The sequence below is a fragment of the Carassius gibelio genome, chromosome B3 (genome assembly GCF_023724105.1).
Source record: "Carassius gibelio isolate Cgi1373 ecotype wild population from Czech Republic chromosome B3, carGib1.2-hapl.c, whole genome shotgun sequence".
In the NCBI taxonomy this organism is placed as follows: Eukaryota; Metazoa; Chordata; class Actinopteri; order Cypriniformes; family Cyprinidae; genus Carassius; species Carassius gibelio.
This window is the reverse complement of record NC_068398.1, coordinates 25,852,689-25,878,090: the sequence shown is the minus strand read 5'-3', so window position 1 is coordinate 25,878,090 and position 25,402 is coordinate 25,852,689. Positions and strand designations below refer to the sequence as shown.

The 25,402-nt window shown below is 38.7% G+C and overlaps 1 protein-coding gene across 1 annotated transcript in view; it reads right to left on the bottom strand.

Annotated features, from left to right (window-relative positions):
* LOC127951763 (netrin-1-like) overlaps nt 1–23,792 on the bottom strand; it is a 68,719-nt gene extending 44,927 nt beyond the window's left edge. Inside the window, exons 1-2 of the mRNA XM_052549764.1 lie at nt 23,570–23,792; nt 22,353–23,399 (exon numbers count right to left, since the gene is read on the bottom strand). Coding sequence (XP_052405724.1) covers nt 22,353–23,367 — 1,015 coding nt within the window. The 5' untranslated portion in view covers nt 23,368–23,399; nt 23,570–23,792. The remainder of the gene's footprint in view (nt 1–22,352; nt 23,400–23,569) is intronic.
* Between the last annotated feature and the right edge of the window lie 1,610 nt (nt 23,793–25,402).

Genomic DNA, 25,402 nt, shown 5'->3' with positions numbered 1-25,402 from the left:
TTCGGTGTCCCGCAATGAATGTAGCAAAACTCAATGTGCACATTGAAAATGCATTCCGAGCCGATCACGTGTCCCCGCCCTCGCGCCACGTCAATCATTGTGTGAACAAGGCGGGGCTTACAGAAGGTCAGAGACTCAAGTCTCAAGGAGCGGATTCAATCAAGTGAGACAACATGGACAAGACAGTTGGTCCGTGTATGTTTTGATCATTTCGGTTTATGGCTTCAATATTTCATTCGCACTTGTGGGCGGAGCTGAAACGCTGCTTTCATCTGATTGGTCGAATCGGATCGGTTTTCATCTGACAGCCTTCAGCTCGGTCTTGTCATTCTTTCAGGCAAAATAAGAGTCAGTGCGAGTGAAGCACTGAAATGTCTGAAACTACGCTCACTGTTAATTAGCATAATATTTGAATCAGATGTAGCTGGGCACATAATTCGTGCTGCTGAGACCTGCAAATTATTTCTAGGTTGTAGTATTGTATGAATATTGTCCCACTGATAAATACAGTGCAAATAGTTCTGTCCCTTTGGATAACAGTGAAGTGGAAATTAAAATCAATAATAGACTGAACAGTTCCATGTCTGTAACATTTACCACTCTCATCTTTTAAGTCATAAGGCACTAGGTATGTGTGTGTGTGTGTGTGTGAGAGAGAGACATTAATAAATAATTGTAAAAATGAATATAGTTACATTTCTAAATAAAAATAGTAAAATTAGCTCTATGCTGCTCAGTGCTCCTGTAGCCTACCCCAGAGCGTCCTCTCGCGGCTGTAGACGGTAATGTTTTCTCTTGGTCTTGAATAAATGTGACATATAGTCCAGTGCGACTTATATATGTTTTTTTCCTCGTCATGACGTATTTTTGGACTGATGCAACTTATACCGAGAAATACAGTTAACATTATTATTATTATTTATTATGAGAGTAATTGACACAGACTAGAACTTTAATGTTTCACCCAATTCAGCTCATATCTTCAGCTTCATATCATAGACTCGTGTTGCTTGTATAACTGGCCAGACTTACCTTCCCACAAAATCCTATTTAATTTTACTTCATAAATTTAACTATATTTATTTCCACTTTACTGTTATCCAAAGGGACAGAACTATTTGCACTGTTTTTATCAGTGGGACAATATTCATACAATACTACAACCTAGAAATAATTTGCAGGTCTCAGCAGCATGAATTATGTGCCCAGCTACATCTGATTCAAATATTATGCTAATTAACAGTGAGTGTAGTTTCAGACATTTCAGCTGAAGGCTGTCAGATGAAAACCGATCCGATTCGACCAATCAGATGAAAGCAGCGTTTCAGCTCCGCCCACAAGTCCGAATGAAATATTGAAGCCATAAACCGAAATGATCAAAACATACACGGACCAACTGTCTTGTCCATGTTGTCTCACTTGATTGAATCCTCTTCTTGAGACTTGAGTCTCTGACCTTCTGTAAGCCCCGCCTTGTTCACACAATGATTGACGTGGCGCGAGGGCGGGGACACGTGACCGGCTCGGAATGCATTTTCAATGTGCACATTGAGTTTTGCTACATTCATTGCGGGACACCGAATGAAAATGCAATCGTAAGTGTCTTGACTGTGAGTGTTAATGCAATTAAGAAAAATAGCATTTAAATGATCATTTTGCCACAGTTTTTGCTTTAACATGTTAGACATATCTAATCATTTCTGTAATACATTTTCATTTTAATTTTGCAACTTATAAAACGTTAAAATTAATATTCATTTTACATATTAAAACTGGTATAGTAAATGGCAAATGAAAATTATGTAATTTAATTTTCATTTTCATTTTGCACCAAACGTTGCACAAATGTATTGGAAAATGTAAATGTAAATACAGAAATGCATTGCCATTTTACATATTGCATTGTCATTTTGCATATTACATCCCAAATTGAATAATGCTACCCATATGCTTCCATATGGCAGGGAGCTAGAGGACACAGTGTCTCATTCCCTACTCAAGGAACCTTGGTTACATAAGTAACCTGAGATGTTCCCTTTAAAGCTGCAGTAGGTAACTTTTGTAAAAATATTTTTTTTTACATATTTGTTAAACCTGTCATTATGTCCTTGTGGCGAGTGGGGTGGGGCCGAGAGACGTGGGAACGAGGAGTGAGGCCAGGTGTAGTGATTGGAGATGAGCTACACCTGTGCCCCACCGCCGGTCTCGAGTCCCACATAGGAGATGTAAGGATATAAAACTGGAGCGACGACCGTGAAGGATGAGAGAGGACCAGGCCTGGGCTATATTTTATGTTTTGCTTTTTATTTGCGCGCATCAGTCATCCTTGAGGGGCTGATGCGCTGTTTTGTTTATTTTGTGATTATTAAAGTTCCATTTGATTGTGCGCCGGTTCCCGCCTCCTTCTTCCCGATGATTAGGAAGTTTATTATTATTACAGTCCTGACAATAGAATATGAGACAGATAATCTGTGAAAAAATCAAGCTCCTCTGGCTCCTCCCAGTGGTCCTATTGCCATTTGCAGAAATTCATCCGCTCCCGTTAAGAAACAACCAATCAGAGCTGCGGTCCGTAACTGTGTTTGTGTTCAAAATGTAGAAAAATGTGTATAAAAAGCGAGTACACCATGAATCAATTTTCCAAACCGTGTTTTTAGCTTGTCCTGAATCACTAGGGTGTGTGTGTCATCAGGCGTTAAATAACAACGGCACAGATGCACACATCCTCTAAACGTTTTGCTAGTGCTCACCATTATGATAGAATAAATATCGCTCTTACCACGTTTAAAATGCACACTTCAAACAAAATAGTCAGTGAAGATGAAGAAGAGGATGACGTGTTCTCTCGGCGCCTATTTCTACTATAGTCGCACCGGTAGTGACGTCATGGGCTGTCAACGGAGAAAAACATGTTGTTGGTGTTTTTCAATGTATGCTTCAGACATGTGTCACGACAAGGCATTCCCCATAGAGACCCCTAGAGGACGCAGTTTGAAGTTCCCTTGAAAGGGAACCAACTTCTCAATGGCAGCTACTGTACAATGTATTTGAGACTGTGACTTTAATTCTCTACATTACAATTTATGCATTTGGTAAATACTGTACTTTTATTTTAAGATCTGATATAAAGATTACTTTTATTTTTTTATATGTGAAAATATGCTTCCAGGAAATTTAACCCATAAATTTTGCATTTTTGTTACCATCTTGTGATCCAGCATAAAAATTGTTCCAGACAATGGCAGCATTTACTGTAAGCTTTGCTTAGCATCTTCAGGTTTCTCACAGTTGTGTAAATTTTGGTAAGTTTTCAAAGACTGTTCGACTGTGTATTTACTGTACTACTCTGGGTAAACACTCAGTAAAATTCAATAGAGTTGAAGGCAGAAGACAAGTGGAATTGGTGGAATTCTAGATTGGAGCTGAGCTCAAAAGATAAAGACATTTGTTTCAGTGCTGGACTCCAGACACTGAAGAATTTGGCAGGGCTGGAAAGGCTTCCCCACTGAACATAAATCAGTTTGAAAGAGGGGGACCACAATGTGAGCACTTCCCATCATTTTGGCATTCCTTCTGTTTTTCAATCCTAAGTTAATCATCCTCACGACAGGCCCAGGCTGCAGATGTGTGGCCCATAGGTTTCACCGCAGCCGGAGTCTGGGGTCCAAATCCCAAATGATCCGTAAATAGGAATCTCCCTTGGATTACGGCGTGATGCGGCATGGGAAGGACGGATTGTGCTTTTCCACTGCAGGTGTCGTCACTCTGGTCTCATTGTCTCTCACCAGCTGAGATTTACAGCCCTTGAACGGCACTAAGAAGGCTCATTGAAGCTGCGTTACTGGAATAAAGCTTCACGCTGAGGGAAGGCCTCCATGATAAGCTTTACAAGGTGTACCATTGACGTGGGTGATTGCAAGGCAATGCACATCTATACTTTCAGGAACAAATGGAACATCTTTGTACCTTATTTATCACAAAATTGCACATATCCTTAGATATATATATAAAGTTCATATCTTCTGAAAAGGTACCGCCATTGTGATAGTTTTATACCTTTTTGGTTTCAGTGTGAATATAAAAGGAATGCATGTCATAACAGAACTCTTTTTTTGTCAGTGTTGTATATTAATTAGCTGATGGAGAGCATTTAATTGTAGGTGCTTCTTTCAACTTTTTTTTTAAATTTCTTTTGCCATCATATATTGATAATATAAGTTCAACTCGATCTCAATATCAGATCTAATACTCATCCGTGTTTTATACTGCACATTGTAATATGGTGATGCATAAATGTAATTGTTAATTGAATCATTTAATTAGCAGTTAATTATCTGTTAACTAACAGAATTAACAGAATTCATTCTGGTACTGAGAAAACAGTTTGGATGCAGTTTAAATTGCTATACGTACATTATAGTATTCTACACAGATGCATTACAAAACAAACAAGCATGTTAGCTTCTGATCCCATATTAGGCCTCATGCACCATATTTTTGAGTGAAAATAATTTTGGCGCTGTTCACTCAAAAGCTGAGCGTAAACTCAGATAAGTGAAACCTATAATCAATGAGTCCCAAAAAGAAACACCAAACCTGTGCTTATCGAAAGAAAACAAGTTGACAAAATCTAATCCAATATTTAGTAATAACTTAGCATTGCAAGAAATTAATTAGAAATTATTTGTTGGCTGGTCACTGCTGAACACCTGTACTGAGGTGGGGATGCATTCAAAAATTTAAAAACAAAGAAGTTGTTATGCCTTATGAGAGAAAAGTCAGTTGTAGTCCAGTGCGATAGCATTAAAGTAGCCTTTTCAGGAAAAATAAAATCTTCTCTGGGTCAAAGTGACTTAAGGGTTAAATCCATTCCACAGGTTTTCCTCCAAAACCAATGCAAAACATGCAGGAAAAGTCTACATATTACTTTTCTTAATATCTCAGCGCACAAGAATGTCTTAAATGGGTCGTATCATGTGGAATGAAATTTTCCTTGATCTGTTTTTTTAAAGATTTAAAAAAAAGTTTAATGGACTTTATTGAAGCTAAGCTTCTTATTCCAAACATTACTAACATTATAAGTTGAAAAGAAATGACATGATGGGACCCTTTTAAGATTTTAGCCATTTGTATTGCATGCTAGAGAACAGTTTGTAAGAAAGAATAAAACTAGGAGATATACTTATCTATAAGCCAGATCCAAGTAAATGAAGAATATGAAGGTGTTTCTAAAGCTACTAATTAAAAGTTTGCCTGAGGAAACAGAGAGCAGTAGCCTGGTGTCAGTCAGACTCAATTATAGAAGAACCAAGAAAATGAGATGAAACTTGCAGTCTAGCTGGAGGTGTGTTTTCTGTATGCCACAGCGGGCTGAAGCTCAACCAATCTGCCACACGCTCGAGCTGTAAATTACAAACTCCAGGAGATTGTTCATCCTAACTGTGGTTTGACTGTGCTGTTGCAAGCAGCACAAACTCCACCTTGTCAATGTTTTGGGCTGAACAGCCTCTAAACTGAGACTTACTCTGAGATTCCATGACTGAGATTTTAAAATAGCCTTCAAATAATGGAGTTTCCTGAAATAAACATAGACAATACATTTTAAAAATACTAAATAATACATAAAAATGGTTGATTTTTAATAATTTGATTCATTGAAAATATTACTTCATTTTTACAGCTACACAAATTCATGTTCAAATCAGTGTGTTGCCATTTCTTTGTAATTGTTTGTCAAATTTACAAGTAATTTCTGAGTGAAAATTGTTTACATACATTTTTCAGCACATGTTTATTTGACAAATTAATATGAAAAACAAGGTTTTGCAACAAAAATTTAAGTGGTGTTGTTAGTATCATTTCTGTTGTTGTGTATATTACAACATTTCTCGCTACTTAACAGCTTTTCTTCAGACAGGCAGCAAGAATCCTATTATTATTATTGTATCTAACGTGTAAAAAAATACATATACAAATAAACAAATAGTTTTTTACTGTATTGAAACAAATACTTAAAAAATATTTAAAATAAATTATTTTTCAAAGTTGTAAATGAAAGATTATTGTAGTATATTTTAGAAGAAAAAAAAACTTTCTACTTCAAAAGGTCATCTTTTATTCAAAGTGCTACTTGATGTTTCTTTGTAATTATTTGTGAAATTTATTAGCACTTTTTGTGTGGAAACTGTTTCACCACCAATTTTTTTTTCCAGTGCTGTCTAAAAGAAAACCAAAAACAAAACAAACAAACAAAATAAATCATGAAATGTTCAGGATTTGGAAATTTATATTTGAAACATTCAGAGCTCTGCTTTTTCCTGTTATTCAAAGTTTGCAAGTGTACAGTGAGTAATTGAACATTTGTGTGCAATGTGGACAAAGCCTATGATATTCTGGTGCAGAAATATGATTTCTTCCCCGTTTTATTTACCGCCAGTCAAAAATGATACTATAAATGTTGATACTACACATTTTCAGGTAGCACCATCCATCCATCCATCCATCATCTTCCGCTTATCCGGGGCCGGGTCGCGGGGGCAACAGTCTAAGCAGAGACGCCCAGACTTCCCTCTCCCTAGCCACTTCCTCCAGCTCTTCCGGGGGGACCCCGAGGCGTTCCCAGGCCAGCCGGGAGACATAGTCCCTCCAGCGTGTCCTAGGTCTTCCCCGGGGCCTCCTCCCGGTGAGACGTGCCTGGAACACCTCCCTGGGAAGGCGTCCAGGAGGCATCCGAAATAGATGCCCGAGCCACCTCAGCTGGCTCCTCTCGATGTGGAGGAGCAACGGCTCTACTCTGAGCTCCTCCCGAGTGACCGAGCTTCTCACCCTATCTCTAAGGGAGCGCCCAGCCACCCGACGGAGAAAGCTCATTTCGGCCGCCTGTATCCGGGATCTTGTCCTTTCGGTCATGACCCACAGCTCATGACCATAGGTGAGAGTAGGAACGTAGATTGACCGGTAAATCGAGAGCTTTGCCTTACAGCTCAGCTCCTTCTTCACCACGACAGACCGGTACAGCGACCGCATTACTGCAGAAGCTGCACCGATCCGTCTGTCAATCTCACGTTCCATCCTTCCCTCACTCGTGAACAAGACTCCAAGATACCTGAACTCCTCCACTTGAGGCAGGAACTCTCCACCAACCTGAAGTGGGCAATCCACCCTTTTCCGACTGAGAACCATGGCCTCGGACTTGGAGGTGCTGATTCTCATCCCGGCCGATTCACACTCGGCTGCAAACCGTCCCAATGCACACTGAAGGTCCTGGTCTGAGGATGCCAACACGACAACATCATCCGCAAAAAGCAGCGACGAAATCGTATGGTCCCCAAACCGGACACTCTCCGGCCCTTGGCTGCGCCTAGAAATTCTGTCCATAAAAATTATGAACAGAACCGGTGACAAAGGGCAGCCCTGCCGGAGTCCAACATGCACCGGGAACAGGTCTGACTTATTGCCGGCAATGCGAACCAAGCTCTTGCTCCGGTCGTACAGGGACCGAACAGCCCTAAGTAGGGAGCCGCCGACCCCATACTCCCGGAGCACCCTCCACAGGATGTCGCGAGGAACACGGTCGAATGCCTTCTCCAAGTCCACAAAACACATGTGGACTGGTTGGGCAAACTCCCATGAACCCTCCAGCACCCTGGAAAGGGTATAGAGCTGGTCCAGTGTTCCACGACCGGGACGAAAACCACACTGTTCCTCCTGGATCCGAGGTTCCACTATCGGCCGAATTCTCCTCTCCAGTACCCTGGCATAGACTTTCCCAGGGAGGCTGAGAAGTGTGATCCCCCTATAGTTGGAACACACTCTCCGGTCCCCCTTCTTGAAAAGAGGGACCACCACCCCGGTCTGCCAGTCCAGAGGTACTGTCCCCAACCGCCATGCGATGTTGCAGAGGCGTGCCAGCCAAGACAGCCCCACAACATCCAGAGACTTGAGGTACTCGGGGCGGATCTCGTCCACCCCCGGTGCCTTGCCACCGAGGAGCTTTTTAACTACCTCGATGACTTCAGCCCGGGTGATGGACGAGTGCCCCTCCGAGTCCCCAGCCACTGCTTCCTCAACGGAAGTCGGTGGGATTGAGAAGATCCTCGAAGTATTCCTTCCACCGCCCGACGATATCCCCAGTTGAGGTCAACAGGTGCCCATCTCTACTGTAAACAGTGTTGGTAGGGCACTGCTTCCCCCTCCTGAGGCGTCGAACAGTTTGCCAGAATCTCTTCGAGGCCAACCGATAGTCCTTCTCCATGGCCTCACCGAACTCCTCCCAGGCCCGAGTTTTTGCCTCCACGACTACCCGGGCTGCAGTCCGCTTGGCCTGCCGGTACCTGTCAGCTGCCTCCGGAGTCCCACAAGCCATCCAGGCCCGATAGGACTCCTTCTTCAGCTTGACAGCATCCCTTACTTTCGGTGTCCACCACCGGGTTCGGGGATTGCCGCCTCGACAGGCACCGGAGACCTTACGGCCACAGCTCCGAGCAGCCGCAGCGACAATGGAGGTGGAGAACATGGTCCACTCGGACTCAATATCTCCAGACTCCCTCGGGATCCGGTCGAAGCTCTGCCGGAGGTGGGAGTTGAAGATCTCTCTGACAGGGGGCTCGGCCAAACGTTCCCAACAGACCCTCACAGTACGTTTGGGTCTGCCGAGTCTGTCCAGCTTCCTCCCCCGCCATCGGATCCAACTCACCACCAGGTGGTGATCAGTTGACAGCTCCGCCCCTCTCTTCACCCGAGTGTCCAAGACATATGGCCGAAGGTCTGATGACACGACCACAAAGTCGATCATCGACCTCCGGCCAAGGGTGTCCTGGTGCCACGTGCACTGATGGACACCCTTATGCTTGAACATGGTGTTCGTTATGGACAAACCGTGGTTAGCACAGAAATCCAATAACAGAACACCGCTCGGGTTCAGGTCAGGGGGGCCGTTCCTCCCAATCACGCCCCTCCAGATGTCACTGTCACTGCCCACGTGAGCGTTGAAGTCCCCCAGTAGAACGACGGAGTCTCCAGTCGGAGCACTTTCCAGCACCCCTCCCAGAGACTCCAAGAAGGCCGGGTAGTCCGCACTGCCGTTCGGTGTCAGGTAGCACCATTATTTATAATTTTAAACGACAACTGTGTAAAGAAAGCCTAGACTCACTGTGCCACACACTTTCTAATGAAACACTAGAAATATAAGGTGGCTTCCAGCAACAGGGTGGGAGAGGAAGAAGGAAAGAACTTCCTGCTGTGAGCCACAAGTGTCTTGGGAAACACACTGAAGCCAATTATGTCCTGAGCTAGAGAGCACACACAATGCTTTGACCTATGCAACTGTTTGTCTGGTAACCCTTGGCAACACCAACATGCAATATGTCATCGTTCTGTGACCGGCTTCCCGCATCTGTCAATACAATGTGGTGCATCATCTCCACCAGAGACTGTTATTAAAGAAGTCTCTTTTTCTCACCAAGTCTGCATTTATTTGATCAAAATTGCAAGAAAAACAGTAATACTAAGAAATATTATTACAATTCAACTGTTTTCTATTTGAATATATTGTAAAGTTGAATTTTCAGCATCATTACTCCAGTCTTCAGTGTCCTTCAGAAATCTACCTAATAGGCTGATTTGCTTCTCAAAAAACATTTATTATTATTATTATTATTATTATTATTATTATTATTATTATTATTATTATTATTATTATTATTATTATTATTATTATTGTCAGTAACACTTGTGCTGCTTAATGTTTCTTAAAACTGTGACTGTATGTGCATCTAAGTTTGGAGTATTTATAGTGCATTAAAAAGAGTGTGCTAAGGAAATGGTGAGTGTTTTAGCTCAGGCCCTTGACTCTTCAGAGCAGCTGTTGAGTGATCTTGACATTTGCATTTTGTTGTGTTGGACACAGGACACAGAATTCACTCTGTTTCCCATTAGAGAGCGTAGAGGGCAGATAGCATATCTCTACAGAGTTATCCTGCGGAAATAGAGGTCACTATCTGGACAAATATACTAGTTAAAGGACCCAGGCCTTTGGCGTGATTCGAAATGTCTCCAGCTAAACGCATAGCTTACACAGGAAGGATTCACCAGTTTCCAAAAAGTACGTTTTTCTGTATTCATTTACTGAATAGAAGAAATATTTTCCACACTGCAAGCAAAATGCTGACGTGAAATGATGAAATCAAAGCCAGTCGAAACATATTTGATGTCTACTATAGAGGGCTACAGGGATGATGTACTTTTGTAGGTCAAAATCCAGAAATTTAAAATTTAGTGCCTCCGGTTCCATCGTCCTCAAGTGAAATTGTGCCGGGTTGACACAAGCTCAAAATATTTTCACATTTATTCTACAACATTAAATACATTATTAATACCACCTTACGTGTTTTAAAGCTTTTGCATGTCTTGAAAAGGGCAGTTGCTAACAGTTAGCTAAATGTGTTTACAGAGGTCGTTGGGAAATTAACTGTATACACACCAAACAGACAAACTCATCTGCTCACTAGTCCACTTTGACAGCCTCATTGTGTCTATAATCATGCTCTTGTAGACTATTCAGACTAAAACACTCGGCGAAAATTTGTATTTGTATTTTATTTGTATTTTTTAACTAAAGAGTTAAAGGAAGTTTAATGGTGATGATATTGAAGTCACATGACCATGGTGCAGTTTGTTCGTAGCCTACGGGCAGCTATTTCAGACTAACAAGACCAGGCTCCTATCTAAATGAATGGGCAGAGAGTCAGAACTGCACTTTCACTGGTCACCGGGACATAAAAACTACATGTATAGAAACAGCAGTAAAATATGATAAAAATTGCTGAAAATTTTTGATGACTTTGCCCCAAAATAAGGTTTAAAACGCCTTTTTCCCCACAGATTATACCTTTACTACGCATGCGCAAGCATTCCTCAGCTGTGCGCATACGTCAGTGGAACCAGACGATAGGCTTAAATGTTTCCCGGATTGACTGTTAAAAGCAGATGACTGGCTTTCTAGCAGGAGGGGCGGGACATGTGCACACAACCGCCATCTTTGCCATTACGGGTTTTCCTTATATAGTTGTATTGAGGTTTGAGGAAGTGGCATGTCTCTTATAAACTGCCTCTAGCTACGTTCACACTAGTGTGTTTTTGTTTTAAAACGCATAACTTTTATGACGGTTACGGCTGTTGTTTAAACTACTCCAGCATTTTGACCCTCGAAAACTGAGAATTTTGAAAACTCATTGCATTTCAGTGTAAAAGGACCAAAACGATGGCATGGCTGCCCACATTTGCTCTGCGTATCCTCGATGACCTTGTAAACAATAACTTCCTGCTTATTGTTGTACTCATAGCCACAGATACAAGGCAACGATCCCTAACTGGTTTTACAGACAGAAATCTGGTCTTCTAGATGGTTTGATATGTAGAATAGTTATGGCTTGAAAATGCATCTGCTTTCTGACAGCATGTGGGCCACCCAGTGGGAGATCACGAATCTGTCTGAATCATCTCTCAACAGCCAATGACAGAAGAACTTCATCCATCTTTTCCTCCCCATTGGCAGCCATTGTGCAGATGTAGTCATGATTGGACTCATTTCTGCCTTCACTGCAAATGCGCCTTTGATGTGATGGTAACAGCAATGTTGAGGAGGCTAGTTTGAAGCTGTTATTCAAGCTACATTACAAGCTACTCATCATTTAAAATAGTTCAACTACGGATTGTCCCAGCAGCGGCAGCAGATCTGAAAGGAATTTGGGGTAATTGGCTGGAATAATACAAAAAAAAGTGGGTAGTAGTAAAGGAATCTGATTTTTAGCCCTGGCTTGAATATGTGGCGGCACAAAAAAGAGTCACTGAATCAAGAAGTACGAATTCTGTTTGTCTGTGCCAGTGTGTATAATCCAAAAGAAGTGTTTGTGTGTGTGTGTGTGTGTGTGTGTGTGTGAGAGAGAGAGAGAGAGAGAGAGAGAGCAGAAAAAGTGTCATTCATTATTCCACCTTTTTGTCTCTCTAACTCAGGGTGGTCCTGCGTTGGCCAGAGCGCTATCACAAACGCAGGCAAAAAAAGATTAAAACTGGCACAGCAAAATCCAACAGAAACATAAATGTTACACCACACAAGCAGATATTGACTCTCTCACACATGCACAACTACCCACAACCCTTAAACCCCAAAATACATGTTTACTTCTGAGCTGCTGTTGTGGTTGCCCACTAAAAGAATGTTAGCACGGTCAACATACTGTGTCATCAGTTTTTCAAACAATACTTACACATGCGGTGTGTTTAAATACTTAAATGGTGCTTTTAAGGAATTTCTTGTATATGTTGCATGGTAATACCATGGTATTCTTTGAATGCCTCAGAGAATCATCTGAAGAACCATTTTGGAATGGAAAGGTTCTTCATCAAACCATGAATTCCAACAAAGAACCCTTTTTTTCGTGAAGGTAAGCTATATCAGAAAGGCTAGTGATAGCAAGCTAGCTTTGAAAGCAAAATCCCCACCTTCTCTGCATAATCACTCTGTAAAGCCACGCCTCCCACAAACAAATGAACGCACTCAGACAGACCAGGGGCTAACCTGTGACATGATGAAAGATGGCTTTGGTGCAGAATTGAGTTTACCTCATGTCTCATTCACCACTGAGAAAACATTACAGTACAGTGCATATAATATTATAATAATAGCACCTTTCATTCATGCTGGAATGCACTAAAGATGTATCATGTCTGCCCAAACAGGGTGCACAGAGGTATGCAAATACATATTTAACAGGCAGGCAAGACAACCTAACATAATGTTTGGACGGGACATTTTGGTTGGACGAACATATTATGGTCCTATGGCTTCCACAGATGATATAAATACATATAAATATATTTATACCACTTAATTTAATAAATGCTATAATGGTGTGAAGAGACTTTAAGAAAACCCTGGCTTTAAGTGAGTGTTTAAAAGACACCAACTAAAAATGGAAAACGGTTTGAGCATTTTGGCTGTTCTTTTACACAGCAACGGTGTTTTGGGGGCCTAAAAATTTTGAAAACTCTTTTTAAAATACAAGTTTTTAAAAAACAATTCCATTATCATATCTGTCTAATGTTGACTATGAAAATGTACAAACTTGTGAAAATGGGGATGTCATGCACATGTGTACTACATGTTCAGTAGGCGTTTCTCAATGTCAAGGATACCTCCTTGGGAGGACTGATCCTTCCAGGTCACTTCCTTCAGAGGCTAGGTGAGACTCCTCTTTCGCATTCGGAGAACACGTAAATGGAACAGGCAAGGAAGTCCACGTAATTGCGTCATTACGTCAGTGAAAAGGTCCGTTTGAATAACGCTGTGAATGGTATCATTAAATTACTTTGGAGAACTTAACTAGTTATTTATAAAAGAAATGCCGTTGACGCAACCAATTGTTAAATGACAGGTCCGGTTCAGTTAACCATTTATATTTGTATAATTTACAATATCAATAGGTAGTAATTTTTACTGGCATTTAAATGTCAAACTTTACTTATATTTACTTCAGTTGTAACAAATGTTTGGTAACGTAAATAAAAACCGTTAACGCTCCGACTCCGCTAACGTTCGACATTTTTTACTTTTATAACAAACGTTAGATAGCAAAGCTGCACGCATAGGATTGTGGGTGTTTTGAGAGCGCGAAGAGCGCGAAGGATACACATTTTCATCCTTTCCTGTGTATGGGATATTCTTCGAACGAAGGACTCAGTCATTGGTTGAAATTCCGAGGATCCTCGACATTGGAACAGTCCTTCGACGGATGTCGATGACGTAGCATCCTCGAAATACTGACTTCCGAGGATCCTTCCTTGACATTGAGAAACACCTCCTGTTTCTTTACAAAGTGGCATTGCCACCTTCTTGTTTTTCTTCTTTTTTAATGGCGGTTGGCCTCCATCTTTTTGGTGCATTACCACCCCCCTCTGTTCTGGAGTGTGGAACAGTAAGTAAATTAATTCTACTATAAATTAGGGGTTGAGGGGGACAAATGAGGAATGCACCCCCCACCCCCCCCCCCCCCCGTATACTTCTGTAACATTATCATTAAACACCCAAACCTAATCAGCATGTTTTTCTTTCCTTTTAATCTCTAACAGAGGCCAATGTACCTCTGGACATTTTATCTTCCATGGAGCCATGACTGAATGTACTATTGTAGAACTAATTTTCATATCAATCAAACCAAGATCTTTTGCTATTTTGTGCCCTATATGACCAAAGTTGTCCTTTTTACTTCTCTCTTTCAGCCAGCATTTCTTCAGCACTTCTATTGTGGGATGCAAGTCATTGTGCCCCTGCAAATTAACCCAGTAGTTTGCAATCAGATGCTTCCTTCTTACTTCCAGTGGTATTTCTCCTAGCTCTATCTGTATAGCTGAGACAGACAATGTCTTAAAATCTCCACTACACACTCACAATGCCTGAGCCTGAATTACATCCATTTTTTTTAGATGAGATCTAGCTGCTGATGTATACACTATACTGCCATAGTCCAACGTAGATGTAATAGAGGCCACATAAATTATTTTCAATGATTGGCAATTTGCAAAACCCATTCTCTACCAACCAAGCATCTCATTACATTTTTGCATTGCCACCTACTGGCATGGCATGCAAAATACAGTGGCTTTAGTTGTTTTTGCATTTCCATTTGATGGGTATCATTTTGACAACATTGTTGTTTGTATGCAAAACATTACTGTCGAGTAAATGTAACCTAAGAGTGTACTGTACAGTGGAGGATTACTCAAAATAAAAATTTCAATTTCAAGTGCAAATAGCAATATACGTATAAATATATAGAAGATAGAAATTCCTTCAGTCATTTATTCAGTATAATAATACATATAATTTGTTACTGTTCAATACTGCCACAGAACTATTTTATTCAGTTTCAGCATTTCACAGATGAGCCTTTATTTTTCCCAAAACAGGTGTATTTTAAAAGTGACTTCATCACAGGACCTGAAACCTGCCGGAAAGCTTTGGCAAGAATTTCGACCCCGTGGATGAAACACCAGCACAGACATCCAAAAAGAGATTCAAATAATACCCAAAAGGCCGATCGTAAATATACACCGACTGACGGGGGATTAAAAACATAAATATTAGCAGGGAAACAAGCAGAAGGCCAAAGCAAGCAGACCCTTCCACCAGAAAACGGACCACCTCTCCTAACCAGCCTCTAAAAGCAGGATATATCGTGTTTTCTCTGAACTCCCATAAAGCCAAACAAAGCCTTTTGGCTCATAAGTCATGTGTGTTTTGAATTATGAGCTCAACAAAACAAAATCCCTAAAACATGGAGCTCTTTGCCCAGAGCACTGGTGATACACTGGGGTTTGGATTTTGAAATCCCAAAATACATCCCTTTTGTGTTTTCTTTGTCTTGTTCTGTTCTGCTGTTTCTTTTTTCTTCCCCCTGTACTTTACCACAAAATCACAAGCCTGCGATCCTACAGTTTTGGTTAGTCAAACAATGCTTGTGGTTTCGTGGATGTTTTAAAAAAGGCTATAAATAAAAGAAATGTAATATTAAAGACTTGTTCTCTAGAGGAAAAGTATTGCATAAACAGTCAATAGCAAGTAAGTGTTTTTTTTTTTTCGTATGCATTTTGTTTTTAAAATGGTGTTTCCCAAAGAATTATGTAAAAAAAAAAAAAAGTTTCTTCAAAACACAAAAAAAATATATTTTGAAGACAAATAGTTTATGGTAACCACTAACCTCCATAGTATTGGGGAAAAAACTACTGTGAAAGTTAATGGCTACCATCAATTTTTGAACAAACACACACACAAACGTTTGCCTACGTTCTTCAAAATATCTTCTCTTGTGTTCAACAGGAAAAGAAACTTGAACAACAAGAAGGTTAGTAAATAAGAACAATTTTCATTTTTGGCTAAACTATCCCTTTAAGGTTAAGGATGTGAGCAAGTATTTGTACATGTTATACATGTTACACTTATGTGCACAACTTGTGTTGAGCAGAGATGTGGCACAGTTAACTTTGCGGATAAAAAACGTAATGAAGGAAGCTCACATTTATTTCATTTATTTTTTTATTTTTTTTAGATCTGATAAGGAAGTAACAGCTATCTCAATGGCAGATCTTAATCCACTCTGGACTGTGTGTTTTCTGTCCTGATGTTGAATGGTTTGCCCTGAGTGAGTCATGGAGTCAGTTGACTGCAGGGGCATTAGGAGATGTGTAAGTTTCCATGCAGTTGGTGTCAGAAGCAGCTCTGCTTCCCATTAGCAGCTCAAACTTTTTTCTATCTCTAGCATTTGTTTTCATTTTTGTGGCTTCATTTTCTTCTCATTTAGGGACAGGGGGCACACAGACGTAGTTTTGTGTGATTTAAACTATTTAATTTCCTGTTTTTAACAAATAACTTGATATTCTGAGGCACATTGATAACAGAAGGTTCTTAAAAATTTGTCTAACCCCAAACTGCTTTGTGACGAGAAAACCTGAAGATTTTTTATGTTTATTTTATACTATGATATGATATGCAACATTTTAGACCAATCAGATTTCACAGTGGGTGGGGCTGTACTCATTTGCATTTATGCATTTGGCAGATGCATTTAATCAAAGCGACTTGTACTGAATTTTAGGTCTATCACTGCATGCATTCCCTGGGAATTAAACCCATGACCTTGGGCTTGCTAGTTCCATGCTCCAGTGTTTGAACTAAAAATGCTTTCCCCTTTCTACTCAGTGTGATGCTAAAGTAATGCAAACGAAGTTAAAGATTTCTTTTAAATCTGGAATTATAAATAATGTATTGAAATAAAATATAAAAAACTATAAATTGCTGTTTTATTTTGTCATGATTTTAATAATTGCAATACTTTTTTTATAGAAATCAAGTAATCGCTTAAATATAATCTCATTATTATTATAAATAATATAATAAAAAAATCAAATATCAGTTCAAATTTCTGTAAAATACCATAATATAAAAAATAGGTTAAAATGACATTTGTTCCTGAAATCTGAGCTAGAGGAATTTTACTCCTTTTTACTCAATGTAACGCTGCAGCAAGAAACTATTATAATTTTAATATAATATTATATAATATTTTAAATATATATATAGGTTTTTTTTTTTTAATGGACAAATTCAAATTTAAAAGGGCTAAAATATTACTTAAAACTGTTTGTGCAAGAGGAATTGTTCCCCTTTTTATTCAGTGTGAAACTTCAAATCAAGTAACTGATAAAAACTAAGTTAAAAGAAAAAAAATTTTAATAATGTAATTATTATGATTATTATCAAAATAATACAATACAAATATATTATAAAATAATACAATACAATTTTTTTTCAAAATGTGAAACAGTTTTAGTTTAATTAAATGAAAGTTGTTCCTGAAAGCTCCACTAACACCTTTAAACACACACGAGGAACTGAACGTCTAGCAGTCATTGTTTTCTGCAGGGGGCTGCAGAGGCTTTATGACATCACCCTTTTGCACAACTCTTTCATCAGACTTTGGTTGGTCCGAAAACCACAGATGGTCCGCAGATCTCGAGCGGCTCTTCATGGTAGCCCAGAAATCTGCTCATGGTTCCTTTTAGTCTGCTCGCATCACAGCAGGCCAAAAAACACCACGACCCCGAGGACCACAGTGGAACAATGCAGAGAGATCCAACACAAGACAATTCCAGCAGTCTGCTCTGTGTCAAGAGCTGCGATGCACGTCTGCCTTAATTAGCTTCCACGCATGGGTTAACTTGCTTACGTGAATGTTTAGTCCACAACAAAGTTTTGCTAACAGAAACAGCAATCTGTAAACTATATTTAATTTAATTTTAGGGCAATTCCTGATAGAAGTCTACTCATATATCAGGAGCGCAGGAATGCCTCATGTCTATTTGTAAGTTGTCATTTTAACCTATTTTTTTATATTATGAACTTTGAGAACTTTGTGTTGGATGGAGGTTTGAGCCAATTTGGTATTGATTTAATCACAAACTATTGAAAACCTCCTGCCTGCTGAAGACATATTTGTGCACAGTGAAAATGAATGTTTTGAAAGTTTCCAAAGAAGCGGAATTTTCATATGGTTTCCAAGTCTGCACATGCTTTTAGTAAAAAAAAAAAAAAAAAAAAGAAGATGAAAGATGAAAGTTTTGATCTTAGGAATGCTGTGGGTTATCAATAAAATTGTATACTTTTATCATAGGAGATTTTATCATCATTGTATGGAAGCCTGTTTCCAACAAAAAATAATGGGATAAAAAAACAAAACCTTTTCTCATTTCTCATTTTTTCAGAATTGCGAGATAGAAATCGTGAGACAAAATGTTGTAATTAACTTTTGTTTTTTTATTCCATGGTCTAAACGAAAAAAGAAAAAAAAAAAGAAACACGTAATTCTGAGGGAAAAAGTCCAATTTGTGAGACATACTCAGAAATTCAAGAAGAAGTCAGAATTCTGTGCGTACATCTCACAATTCTGAAAAACAAAGTCCAGAAAGCAATTTGTCCTGTAACTTTTTCATTATGTGGTGGAAAAAGGCATCCATACCTTTGCCTTTTCAATCTAAAGTTTAAATACTAAATTAGCTATAAAATAGATAGGTGCATTATGAGATATATATTTAATTCAATATTATGCCAGAGATCAAATCAAATGACACATTTAGCTCTTTTAACTCCACAAAAATGATTTTTGCATTGTGTCAGTGTCATATCTGTGTAACTGAGAGAGATCCTGAGTCTGATAATCAGATTTTGTTATATCGCTTCTCACATCTTACAAAGATACAGCATTCACATACCAAGCCATCAGTAGCTCTGATAGATAGTTATGCATGAATAGTTTATGAAAGGTTAAATGCGTCATAAACAGTGGCATCATGCACCTGATTTTTTGAGCAGGTGTTAGTGTCAATTCTGGCTTACATGACAAGCTAATGTCATTTAAAATAAACTCCTGTACTTCTTTTAACTCATTTTAAATATTTTAACTAATTTTGAAAGCTGAGGTCTCTTAAGTTGTATCTAAAGTGTTTTATCTTCATCCTCCACAATGCAGATGTGGAATATATTACAGGAAAATACACACATATAAATTTTACAGTACAAAAATACAAAAACTCTGAAAGCTACTATATACTGAGAGATCTCTATGTCTTAAACAGTTGATGAATTTAAAATACATCAAAATATTTGTAATAAATTGTGTCATCCGTGTGCATTCTGGATTACTAGACAAGTTAAACCCCTAAAATAAAATACTTAATTTTTTAGCTATTTCATGTAGCAGAACTTTCTGTTTGAAACAAATGATCATGATTGGACTGGCCAAATTTACACAAGCAAATAAATGATTTATTTCAAGACATTTTAGAGCTTTTTTAAACAAATATGCAAATGTATTTCCACTTATGCATAACTGTTTTCAGAAGCTGCATTTAAAATTGTTTAATTGCACAAGACATGATACTTTTAATTGTAAAATCTACAAATTATTTTTTAAACAGTTTTTAAGTATTTTTCTATCAAATAATTTATTATATTTATTATCAATAAAAGTGACACTGTAATTTTAACCTCTGCACATGACTTAAAAATATTATTATATTATATTATATTATATTATATTATATTATATTATATTATATTATATTATATTATATTATATTATATTATATTATATTCTACTCTGTATTATATTATATTCTACTCTGTATTTTTAAAGTAATGTGGTGATAGTTAATGCATTTATTTCAAATAGCAGGTGTGGTTTTAGTGTTAGCAAAACAACTGAATGCATCTGCAAGGTTAGACCTTTATCTTAAATATTTTTATCATCATAATGCACAAATGTGGAATAAATAATAATAATAATAAAAATAACATTATAACTGCATGACATATTTTAGTGTGCTGGCTTTTTGCCCTGCATGTTTTTGTAAGTTTGGCAAAAAAAAATGTACAGTGCATACATAAAATCTGGAAGTATCTAGATAACATTCCTATCATCGTGTGAATGCTACACCTAATTTGCCACAAATACCTGCCTTGCCCACCTCATTCCACAGAGTAGAATGGACAGAAAGACTTCCTCTTAATTATGAGACACCTAATCAAAGCAAGCTAATTTGTACCAGATGTAACAATCTCTTTGAAAAAAGTTTGAGACAAAACTTTTGACCAGACTTTTTTCTTCGTGTTTTTTTTTTTTTTTTTTTTTTTTTGGCTGATCTCATTTACAATCAGTCTTCCTGTTCACCTCTGGATTGTCGCGTGCAAAAGCACAGAGTGAGAAAACAGCTTCTGTCAGTCATCTCTCATATCATGATGGTGCCCTCATTCTCCATTCATGGGAATGAACTTTTATTTATAACCACAGGCCCACTGACACACATTCATCTACTGTGCAACAATGTTTGCATGTGCGTGACGGCCATCTGTCAGGAGCGTTTCATATCTGTTCACACGTTTTTAATTTAGTTTTTGAGTTCACCAAGTGACAACAACCTCATCAAATATCATTTGCTGACAGCTTGATTTTTTTTTTTGTTAGGGAGTCATGTTTAACACGGCATGAATAGAATAGAGAAAATCTGTTTATGGTAGTAAATGTGACAGGCCATAAAAAGAGCAATTAGAAATTTGATGAAACTACTGAAGGAGCCTTTATGATGAATGCAAAATGATTAGTCAAAAATGAAAGTAATTATACAGTTATTTCACAATGACACATATACTATTTTTTTTTTTTTTTTCCTGAATTGGAAACGGACTTTTCATCTGGAACCCAGCAGTTTACTTTCAACTCGACAAAACAAACAACAAGACTGATGTAATCTTCCCTTCAATCTGATAATGACACCTGCCTTGCAATAACACGACAAGTCTTTTCAGCAGATCTCGCCCTCCAGAACGCTTCCTTCCACAGAATGGGTGTTGAAAGGCACTTCCAAACTCAGTTACACCCACCCACCCATTAAGCGGAACAACTATGAGCACGATATGGCAGTCTGTATAACATGTGAGTGATTCCAAGCTAAATTTGTTGCAGAAATAAAAACAGTTGTAAAAAATGCAACAGTAGTTTGTTTTAAAATGAGATTACAACCGATTTGTTTTAATCTATAATCAAATGTCTCGAATCTGATCTATTAATCACTTGCAGGAGTAATGTGAATTATGTGGGATTATATAATAGGATTTATGCTGAAACATGGACACATTGTTAGGCGTTCACATGAGTAAAATGTGGGTAAAAGTCATTTTCTGAAGTATTCCTCTCATTAATTATGTGAATAAAAGGCCTATTCATCTTAAAAAAATCTTGCAATAACTTAAATAATATCTAAATTAATTTACATATTTTTAATTATAATGAATGCAGATTGTTTGGAGCATTTTAACAGCTTAATTGAATAAGCCAGTGTGCACTGCTCAGGTTGAGAGTCTTCATTAGATTCATATGTTCAAAAGATTCTGATAGGAAAATGATGAAATATGAAAAAAATAATAAATAAATAATAATCCTAAACTTCAGAAATTAAAAAGAAGTCTAATTTTGATTCAGTATGTTCATTTGCAGTAAGTGATGTTATACTTTTGGAACTAAAGTTGATCAATTAATAAAAAAAAAAGAGAAAGAATGAAACTAAAGGCTGAGATCTGAGATTTTTTCTTTTAAGCTTATCACCCAATTTTTTTTTTCATTTTAGAGATTTCTGCATCTTGCGAGGTCCAAAAATCTAAAACCACTAATGAAATATCAACATATTGAGCATTTTTGTACTCTAATATACATTTATCTTATTATATTCTGCCTATACCAATTTGAGAGAAAATAGCTTTCAGAGTAATCCAAACTATTTCAAAGTTTCAATGCATATTTAATGTAGCCTCGGACATTTGGACAAGGAAAACACTTCATTTGCACTAATAATCGTCACTGCGTTATATATGCAATAACCACAGATCCCAGTTAAAGCAGGAGACTTTCATTCATACATTTTCATATTTCACTATACCTCCATAATAACATTAACGCATGACTCATTAATGAAACCTATAATTAAATGTTTGCCTGAAAACAAATCATCAGCACCTGTTGAGCAGAAGTACATCAGAAATGACTCATGTATATTAAATGTAGCCTCAAACTTTAGACTGGGGAAACACCAATCATTTGCATCAACAATCGTCACTGCTTTATGACCACATACCTTAATTAAAGCAGGATACTATCATAATATCATTTATGACTCATTAATGAAACCTATTCTGAAAGGTTAGCCTCAGGCTGCACTTGGTGAGGTAAAGCGCATCAGAAAGGACTCACCGACGCACTCGTTGGCCTCTCTGGCCGTCGCGCGTTGCCACGGCCGGTCGTAGTGGAACGGCTTACATCTGTCACACTCCGGTCCCGCCGTGTTGTGCTTGCACTCACACACCAGGTTCCCTTCGCGGTCCTTCACGCACTTTGACGCGTGCCCGTTACACTTGCACCGACCGCCGACCTGCAGGTCAGACACGGCGTAAAAATACGAGTCCCTGGCGAGCTCCGAGTCATCCTCGTTTTCATCCCCGAACGTGTGCAGCCGGTTGAAGGTCACTTTGATATCGGTGGCCGTGACCCAGTCCTGCAGGACGGGAGAGTTGTCAAAGTCGTGCGCGGAGGGTCTGCCGTCCAGCGTGCTGAACGCGATGAGGCCGCCCGTTAACGGCTGCATGTCCGTGTGCGAGTCCGTGCAGATCGCTTCCTGCTCGTTCTGCTTGGTGATCGCAGCCTTGCTCGGTTTGTTGTACATTTTCTTGCACTGGGTTGAGTAGAACTGAAAGGGCACCCAGGTTTTCCCGTAATCCATGGACTTGAAGATGGCCATGGACTCGGGGCGAGGAGAGCAGAACTGGAGGCTCACGTAAGTCACCTCGAACTTCTTCCCCAAGGACAGCGTCAAAGTCACGTTTTGCGGGTATTGCACGTAGTTCTCCGACTGCCAGCAGGTGAGGTTGTGAGGGTTGTTGAGGTCTGTCAGGTACGCAGGGGGATGCGACTTCTTGGGGTCCGTGGCGTCGCAGATGTTGCAGTCCCTCGATCTTTCCTCTTCCTTCTCGGTCACCACGCAGTACCGTGACGCCGGAGCGCCGCAGGTGCTGGATACGCGCACGTCCTTTCCAAACGCGGAGTTCACAAAGTCGGGGATGCAGCGTCTGGGGTTGCCGTTCTCGTCGTAACACGGGTCCGGAGGAGAGGATTGAGCCGCGAACATACTCATCCCGTATCCACCGCGAGCACCGGCCACCATCCCGATGATGGACACCGTGGAGACGCACGTTACCAAAATCCTTATCATTGCAACGGGTCCTCGGTGTCCCTAAAACAACACTGAACAAATAAAGAAACTTTTGCATTTAACAAAAAAGAAGAAGACCGAAATGCATGTATTCATAATAATTTAGCTTGGAGTTTCCAATAGCTGTGCTATGTGTGAAAGATTTGTGCGTAATTACAGCAGACTTTTTTTTTTAAAGACAAATCCACAAAGTGCACTATACCTCTTTGCTCTGGTGGAGAAGTATGGCAAACCCTTCTAAAAACGAAATTATAGGGTACTCTCCCCTTCTTTTCTCTCTACCGGAAATGTTGTAATCTCTTTTCCCACTTTCAACCGATATGCAACAGAAAACCCGCTATTACTTTCCAAGGCTGCCTTTCTTCCTCTGCCTAACTCATTCACACCTCTGCCTCTCTGTGACTGAGTGTCGCAGCTCAGCTCTTCTCTCTTTCTGCTGCTTTGCCTCTGTTCAATAGGGGGTTCAGTCGTTTACCATTCTCTCTGTGCGCCTGCATGAGTAAAGCACTTTATTGCCCATGTGTGCAAAAAGCACAATGGAATTCTAATGTACGTTTATCTATAGTTGCATTCCCAGCTATTCATAGTGGAACTTTTGAATAGGCCTATCTGGAAAAGTAAAACCTTACTTAGTATTTATGCGTGTTGACAGCAGTTATTTGGGGGGTGGGGGGTGGGGGGGCTTTGCGTTATAAATAGGCTACAATTCGAATATTGATCTATATGTGTGTATAGGTTTTGCATTATTTTAACATTTTATTTAAAACTAAATGCATTGTTATATATATATATATATATATATATATATATATATATATATATATATATATATATATATATATATATATATATATATACATAAATTACATTAAATAAATAGGGCAGAAAAAAATCCCTATAAAAAATGATCACTAAATCACTCTTACTTTAAAACAGCACACAATATAAGCATACAATATACAACATAAATCAATACAAAAAATGTAAATTAATTAATAAACAAATAAAGGTCTTGGTGGATAGACAGACACACAGATTGACATGCAAATTATAGCACAGTCGTACATTTCGTTTTGAGTTGTAACCCAAACCTCTTTCACTGGATGTGGCGTTTAATCTGTGGAAACGTAAATAAATAGCATATGTACATCATAAATGTGCATTAAAATCCAGACGCAGATCTGATAAAGCAAAACCTCTGTTGGCCACCCACCGTGTCCCGTACCCACTTGTTGATTCACCGTTCCTCACAATAAAGAAACAGCGACACCGTGTGGTAGAGTGGAGAATAGTCTGACCAGCAGGAACTGGCCTGAATAAGCTCTCTTTTCATTTACTTTTATATTTGAAAGTTGTTTTGGATCAGTGCAGGCACGATAATTGAGTAGGCATATCAATTACCCAATATTATATTATATATTATATATTATTAATATTTGGCCTAATTGGCCATTTTATATGATTCTATGAAGCAGGAAACGTGTTTTTTTTTTTTTTTTTTTTTTGGTGTGTGTGTGTGTGGGAGGGCGGGGGGGGGGGGTCATTAAAAAAAAAGATGTTCAAAGGTGTGTCTATTTTTTTTGCTCCAAAGTTTTAGGTTTCAAGTTAATGCTGCTAATACTATAGTGTATTTTTTAGACTTTCATCATAGGCCATATGTATACTGCACACATAGTATTTTTATTATCTACTAAAAAAATAAACTTGTTAGAAAAAAATAAATAAATTAGCAGTAGAAAAAAAATCTATAAATTAGCAGGCAGCTGCGTTTACTATGCAATTTGTGATGTTTCAATAGAATATGAAGAGAAGTAAAGATTTAATCAGGAAACAATCGTTAGTGCTTGTATTCTGTTGTTGTGTGTTGAATCAGTGGAAGTGCAGGTTAACTGAAAGCCACAGTAGCAGAACAGTTAAAACAGCTACAAATTCATAAGTAGGGCCTATTCATCTTCTTAAAATGACTAAATAGATCACACATACTTTTTTGTTTCTATGTTATATTTCTTATCCTGCATGTCAGCTTTTCTCGCCA